The sequence below is a fragment of the Monodon monoceros genome, unplaced genomic scaffold (genome assembly GCF_005190385.1).
Source record: "Monodon monoceros isolate NGI ecotype Baffin Bay Population unplaced genomic scaffold, NGI_Narwhal_1 Super_Scaffold_16, whole genome shotgun sequence".
In the NCBI taxonomy this organism is placed as follows: Eukaryota; Metazoa; Chordata; class Mammalia; order Artiodactyla; family Monodontidae; genus Monodon; species Monodon monoceros.
This window is the reverse complement of record NW_021703772.1, coordinates 1,385,357-1,392,406: the sequence shown is the minus strand read 5'-3', so window position 1 is coordinate 1,392,406 and position 7,050 is coordinate 1,385,357. Positions and strand designations below refer to the sequence as shown.

At 58.0% G+C, this 7,050-nt stretch overlaps 1 protein-coding gene across 1 annotated transcript; it reads right to left on the bottom strand.

Annotated features, from left to right (window-relative positions):
- Positions 1-1,658: 1,658 nt before the first annotated feature.
- On the bottom strand, positions 1,659-2,972 carry OTOS (otospiralin). The gene is made up of 4 exons (XM_029224545.1): positions 2,924-2,972; positions 2,578-2,646; positions 2,435-2,461; positions 1,659-1,921 (listed from the first exon to the last, which is right to left on the bottom strand). The coding sequence occupies exons 2-4, from the start codon at positions 2,633-2,635 to the stop codon at positions 1,737-1,739; spliced, it is 270 nt and encodes an 89-aa protein (XP_029080378.1). The 5' UTR covers positions 2,636-2,646; positions 2,924-2,972; the 3' UTR covers positions 1,659-1,736.
- Positions 2,973-7,050: the final 4,078 nt, after the last annotated feature.

Sequence of the window (7,050 nt, the reverse complement as noted above, 5' to 3'; positions counted from 1 at the left end):
TGGGGAGCCAGGTGCCCCCGGGGCCACAGGGCAGGCAGGTAGGGCATCTGCTGAGGGTTGCTTGAGGGTGGGGCTTTCTTCTTCTGAGAACAGAAGGGCAGCTGGGACTTTGAAGACACGTAATAATGCAGCTATGTGTCTTGGGTGGTCATGGGTGTGTCCAAGAGCGGACACAGCTCTGGCCAGGGCACCCCAGGGGCTTCCCCGGAAGGCACATGGGAGGCAGTCCTTCGAGCACTTTTGAGGGGCATCTGGAGCCGTCATTCTCCAATGCTTGACGTAACTGGGTGCATGAAAATCCGAGTGGCATGTAAATGACCACACACACACAAACACACACGCACGCACATGAATTAACACACAGGTCAGCACCATGTCCAGGGGGTGAGGGTGCCTTTCGTCTGGTACGTTTGGTCAAGGCCCAGCTCCCACAAGTGGACTCTCATAGGAGTCGGGACTTTGTGTGTGTGTGTGTGTGTGTGTGTGTGTGTGTGTGTGTGTGTGTGCAGTTAATTTACAGAAACCAAACTCAGACCAGCTCAAGGGGGAAAAGAAACAAAGAATGTACTGGTTTTTCCCGAAGCGACAGGCTAGGCCAACAGATTCTTCCTCATTCACATTGAAGCCTGGACACAGGGAGGGAAGCTACACGTTGGCCACAGGAGGTGGAGACAGAAGTGAGGGCAGGAAGCCTTGCTGGACGGCTGGGGCCGGTGGGCAGCCACTGTCTGGGCACCGCGGCCACCTCCCCTCCCCCTCCCAGGTCCCTCCCAGCACAGCTGGGTGTCCATGCCAGTGTCCCGGGAGAGAACTCTCAAAATAACCCTTACTTCTCATTCACCTTAAAGGACAGCCTGCAGACCCTGGAGGCTGCACACAGGATGGAGTTCATTCCCATCACATATTTCCAACGAGCAGAACACGCAGCACACGAGTTTCACAAAGCCTTACAAAATTCTTATTATGTGTAATGGTTTCTATGGTTAGATGCTAGTACAAATACCAGTGTCTAAAGTTAAATAGGAAGTATTTTCTATTATTTTATTTTAAAGACAAGCAGCTTGCAGCCCATTAAACCGATTTCTTCGCCATCTGATGGGGTGGGGCCCGAAGCTCGTGCGTCCTGGCTCTGCCCAGGGCAGGCAGCCCCACTCCCCCCAAGTCCCCTAATCTGCACTGCTGGTGGTCATGTTTTGGGGGCCCTTCTGCCTGCAGAACCAGCGCCCAGGCACCCAGCAATGCCCACAGACCAGCTGCCCTGGTGTGAGTTGAGCATGAGGGGTGGAGCCCTGGCAGGGCGTCCAGCCCAGGGAGGCCGCTGTGGGTCTGCCTGCTGTCCAGCTCGGTGGCCAAGGCGGGGGGGGTTCCTGGGGCGCAGCTGCCTGGATGGGACCTGGGTCCCGTCAACAAGCCAGGCAGTTAGCTGGTGTCTGCTTGCCTCAGTTTCCCCACCTACACTCTGGGGATCCTCCTAGGGTGTGAGGACAGGGGGAGTCACAGTTGGTGCACAGTTGGTGGACAGAAACCATGCACAGGCCTTTCTAAGAAGTGTTCCCTGATGGGCAAGAGGGGCCAGGCTGATTTGTCAAACGAGAGAGTAAGTGGAGCAGAGTGGAGATGCTTCTCCTAAGAAAACCAAGAAGACCACCACGTGCGTCGTGCATTCAAGTCAGGAGTTTATTCAGTACGAGGCCGGCCCGACTCCCACAGGCTGGGGGCCCCCCTGCCCCAGATGCTCATTCCTCCCTGTAGGGGACGTGGAAGCCCAGGGTGGTCCCCAGCGGGAAGTGGGCGAAGAAGGTTCGGGCCATGTCCTCCAGCTGGGGGTAGGCCCCCAGGGCCTGGAAGTGTTGCACATAGTTCCAGAAGTCGGACGTGGAGAAGGGCCAGTAAGGCATGGCCGGCAGCTCCGTGTAGGGGTCTAGAGGGAGGACAACCGTTGCTCAGGGGCTGACCCACCCCACCTGCGCGGAGGCACTGAGCCTGGCCATCCGAGGAGCAGCTGCGGGTAACACCAGCCCTGCCCCTCAGGACTCCTGGCCTGGGGGACAGAGGAGGGGAGAAGGGCGGAGTCTGGCCCATCCTGCAGACACTGAGCGGGATGCAGGGCATCCGGGTGGGATTCGGAGGACACCACAGCCCCCAGCCTTGGAGTCCGGATGCTCTGCACCAAGGTGGGACTAGGGGCCTGAGATGAGAATGCTGGGGTCCTCGGGGGCTCAGAGGGTCTCTCCTGCCCGGTGTGTCCCCAGTGGCTGGAGGACAGGGCCCAGGGAAGAGGCTGCAATCCCTCTGCCAGTGAGGCTCAGCCTACACCTGAGCCAGGGCTCCCACTTCCCCTGCTCTGGACGGGAGGCCAGCTCCCACCCGGCCACTCTTCTTCCCCCACCGCCCCCAGACACGCGAGACCAGAACCGGGAAAGCAATACGGTACCTTCTTCCTCCTGCACCGGCTTGGCCCCTGCGAGAGAAGGGACAGAAGTCACCCCAGAGGCCCCCCAGGAAGGACCTCACCACCCACCGGTACCCCAGTGCCTAGACAGGACAGCACAGGAGGACAGGCAGGCAGCCCCTCACCTGCCAGAGGTCCCAGCAGGAGGCAGAGGGCCAGCCCAGGCACCAGGCAGGTCCTCATCTTCCCCAGGTCTGTCCCCCACCGACCAATGGTGCTCAGGTCCACCTGCAGCAAGAGGAACCCGGACAGGTAAGACCACCCACCCCTCGGACCGCCACTTCTCCCGCCACCCACAAGTGGGCCACTCCTGGGAAAACAGCTCTGGTAAAAAGAGAAGTTGCCAGTATTTTCATGACAATTTCAATTTCAGTGGCTTCAAACCTTTCTTCTGAGGCTAACCCCCAAGGCAGAATCAGTTGGCCTTATTTAATTTAACTATTTAAGGAATGCCCCCCCCCCCGCATATGCCCTCCCCAGAGGTTACCTCGCAGCTGCTGTCCCCCAGCCGTGTAGCCTGACGGGCGTCTGCTGTCAGCGCACAGGCTCCTCTTTATAAAAGGCCAGGGACAAGGGGCAGACGTCACCTCCGTGAACCTTCAAACTGAATATTCCACCCCCGCCCAGAGGACTGAGGGCTTCTGTGACCCTGCTGACAGCCAACTCCCAGAAGTCCACTTTTGGGAATCTGATCCAAAGATCAAATTGGGAGAAAAACATTTTTGCACAGGCCTAAGGTTTTAGGACTGAATTCAACATTGGTACTCAAAATAAACCCAATTTCCTTTCTACCAGGAGAGAAAGACATTCGAAGTCTGACATTGGGGCTGCAATGCCCCCCTTGTGGGAGCAGGGTAATCACAGAGCTGCCCCGGGGACAGGCAGGCAGGACGGGACCCTCGGGGAGCCAACAGCAGCCCTGGCTCAGCAGCCCCTGCCGACAGGTCACGGTTGAGCACAGTGACAGGCAGGAAGCGGGGTGTCCAGCCTGATGTCCCACCTCCAGACTGGCGCCTCTGGCTTATAAGCAGTGATTAAGTCTGTCGCCACGCAAGACAGCTACTTAGCAGGTGACCATTACAGGTTACTCAGGTATGAGGGGACTATAGCCCCCAGGTGCACAGGAAGGATGTCTTCTGGCAAAGAAGCCCCAGCAGAATTTAGGGGTTCGAGTCCCCGGCTCCACCGGAATCTGCTCACACGTCCCCACCCAGGTGAGGAGGGGCTATTCTTCCCCCCAGAATGCCCAGACTTTCAGAGATGGGACCCGAGAGTCCTCTGTTCAGCCTGCCTGTGATGCGGCCACACACCAGGCTGAACTTTGGGTTTTATTTTCAGAAGTCGGACCCTGTGCCTCCAAGAGAGAAATTCTTTTAGGGAAGCTGAGCTGGGGTCCTCAGGTGGGCACTTGGTAACTGTGTCGGCGTCCCCAGAACCTCTCCCAGGTTCGCTAGGGGGCCCCCAGGACTCAGCAGAGGCCGTGCTCACAGCTGGATTCAGGACAGAGAAAGGATACAAAGCAACATCAGTAAAAGGAAGAGGCTGGTGGGGACAAGTCGGGGACCAGGCGTGAGCACACGACACACTTAGCTCTCTGCCACCAGCCATGATGAGACCGTGAGGTGCTGTCTCCCCGGGGAGCCCGTCGGAGACACAGCGCCTGGGGCTTTTCCTGGGAGTGGTCGCGGGCACCTGTGCCTGGTGAAGGTTCCAGACTCCCAGGAGGAAGCGGCACTCCGCAGGAGCCTCACTTGGCACAAACGTCTAGGGGCCGTGAGGCCCTCTGCTCCACGAGGGGGCTGGGGCCCCTCCCGAGAGCTCCCAGCCCAGGGCCAGCCTCGCGGGCGGGCCTGTCTGAGGGGCTTTTCTGCACAGCACAGACGCTTTCTGGTTCTCTATCTGCCCCTGGCTGGGAATTTTAAGCTCTGAGCGCCTCATTTCCTTTTCCCAAATTCTCCAGCACACTTAGAAGCTGCCAGCCAACCCAGCAGTCTTTACTCCTTATCCCCACTGAGGGGCTGTGACAGCAGCTGCCTGGCCACCCACAGCGGTGCCCCCTGCAGGCACTTGGCTTCGGGACTCGATCTTGCACTTGGTGCCGTGGACGACAGAGGCCCTTGACCACTGCAAATGGCGCCACTGATGTCAGAGGCCAGAGAAGCAGCTCCAGAGCCCCTCCTGAGCTCTGTAATCCCCTGGGCCCCTCTCCCGGCTCCAGTACTCCACCCAACAGGGCCACTCGGAGCGTAAGGGGACACAGGGTTTAGGTAGGAGCAGGCCTTATGCAGTGCGGGGAGCTCAGGATGTGAAGTCTGGAAGGGCGGGCGGGAACCAGCCTCCGCGGGGTCTTGCGTCTGTGCGATTTGGGCCCAGCGTTGCGGTGGGCCTGGGACCGCCGGTGCTCTGCGGGGGAAGTGTGCAGCTGGCCAGGGCGTGGGGGGGAGCGGGGACCAGCCGGTCTTGCTACCGTCCTCACCGCGTTGTCCATCACTAACGGTTCCATGTCTGAAGACGATGTGCGAACATCCCTGTGATGTTGGGGAAAACGAAATAAAATTACAAGTACTTATTTTATAACTGATTACTTCAAAAAAAAACACTATACATAGAAAAAGTCCACAAGTAATGAGCAGTGATGATGTTGGGAGCCATGGGTATATATGTTTTTCCTTCTTTCTGGGTATTCGTGTTTTCCTTAATTCATTACTTTTATTTTTTTAACCGAATTTTTATTTTATATTGGGGTAGAGTTGATTTACAAAGTTGTGTTAGTTTCAGGTGTACAGCACAGTGATTCAGTCATACATACACATATTTCCATTCTTTTTCAGATTCTTTTCCCGTATAGGTTATTACAGAGTATTGAGTAGAGTTCCTCCCTGTGCGGTACAGTAGATCCTTGTTGATTATCTATTTTATATATAGGAGTGTGTATATGTTAATCCCAAACTCCTAATTTATCCCTCTCCCACCTTTCGCCTTTGGTAACCATAAGTTTGTTTACCTTTATAATGGGAAAAAAAAATCTTAAAAAACCCACCACCCCTAAGCTCCCTGTTACTTAGCTTTCTGATCTGCTGGCCTGGGTCAACCTCCTGGGTCTTCCATAACCACCCCCAGGTGTGTCCACCCCCAGGTGTGTCCACCCCCAACCTTTTCTTGCCTCCTGAGTTCTTCAAGCTCCTCTCCCTTGCTGACTTGCACACAGAACGTCTTGGGCACCACCTGGAGGGCTCTACCTGGAGGGGCTCCACCTGAAGGGTCCCACCTGGAGAACCCCAACTGGGGCCCACTCCTCTGCCCCCTGGAGGATGGCCCCTTCACCCCCTCACCAGGTAGCCTTCCCCCAGTGACCCTTGCTGGGGCTCTGCACACCCAGCCGTGTACTGTTCTTTTTCGACCCCAAAGCAGTGGTTCTCACACTATGTACAGATCGCCCAGTGATCCTGTTAAAATGCAGTTCTGATTCAGCAGGTTGGAGGTAGAGCCTGGGACTCTGCATCCCTCAAGGCTCCCAGGAGATGTCTGTGCTGCTGGTCCCAGAGCACATTTAGGGTAGGGAGGCACGCACAAGCAGGTTCTCCACCTGGGCAGTGTCAGAATCACCTAGGGGACATGGCAGAATGCAGATCCCTGGGCCCCTACCTCTCAGAGTTCTGATTCAAGAGCTCAGGGGTGGGCCCAGGACTCTGCCTTTCTATCACATTACCAGGGGTGCGCTCAGCAGATCCAGGGCCAGGCTTTGAGAGCTGCTGTCCAAAGAAGTTCTTAACCCTGGCTGCACATGGGGACCACCTGCAGAGCTTTTAAATAGTCAGGATTTCCAGCCCCCAGGCTCCTGAGGCAGGATGCTAATATAATGGTTCAGGGGTGGGGTGGGACCCAGGTTGGTGGTGGTGAAATCTCTGAAGCCTGGTTGACTGCCCCTGCCCCTGCCCCTGCCCCTGCCCTGCCCTGCACAGCACCCTCCCTGTGGACGCCTCGGAGGCCTCCGAAGGTCCCACCTGCCTGCGGTGAGAAGCAGCTCTGGTTGCAATATACGGGTCTTGAGGGACGAAGTGGACAGAAGCTGCCCGTCTCCCGCTTTGCTACCCAGGCAGAGAGAGGGGCCGGGCTGCGGGGCTCTGCCAGCTGTGCGGGCAGGCGGGGCCGGGGCGGCCGACCTGGGGACCCTTCACCTCTGCGGCTCCACCTGCCCCAGGGGCGGCCTGGTTCCGGTCCTCCCGGGCCAGTGCCGCAGTTGCTCCCATTAGGAGGTCTCGGGGCGCCCCCTGCTGCCAGCTCGGGAGCACCAGGTGTGGCCTCCTGCTACAGTGCCTGAGCCCCCACACACACCAGAGCCTGCGCCCCCCAGGACAAGCACCCGGCCCACCTCGGGTCTCCTGAGGGCAGGAGGGCGCTTGCGTCACAGTTCTTTCAGCCGTCCCAACGCAAGCCAGAGCCCTGTTCATTATGAAGTCCTAAAGCCACAGGTCCTCCGGGACACAGGCCCCCCTGCCTGGTGCTTCTGGAGGCCCCTCCTCCCTGAACCCCTCCCAGGGCCACCCTCAGCGCGCCTCCACCCGCCGTGTTGATCTGCTTCTGGAAGGGTCCACGCT

Excerpts from the sequence above, each read along its gene's own strand:
- OTOS (XM_029224545.1), bottom strand. The coding sequence starts at position 2,635 with ATGAGGACCTGCCTGGTGCCTGGGCTGGCCCTCTGCCTCCTGCTGGGA. Across the intron at positions 2,462-2,577 it reads CCTGCTGGGACCTCTGGCAG|GGGCCAAGCCGGTGCAGGAG; the intron begins GTGAGGGGCTGC and ends CTTCTCTCGCAG. Across the intron at positions 1,922-2,434 it reads GCCGGTGCAGGAGGAAGAAG|ACCCCTACACGGAGCTGCCG; the intron begins GTACCGTATTGC and ends TCCTCCCTCTAG.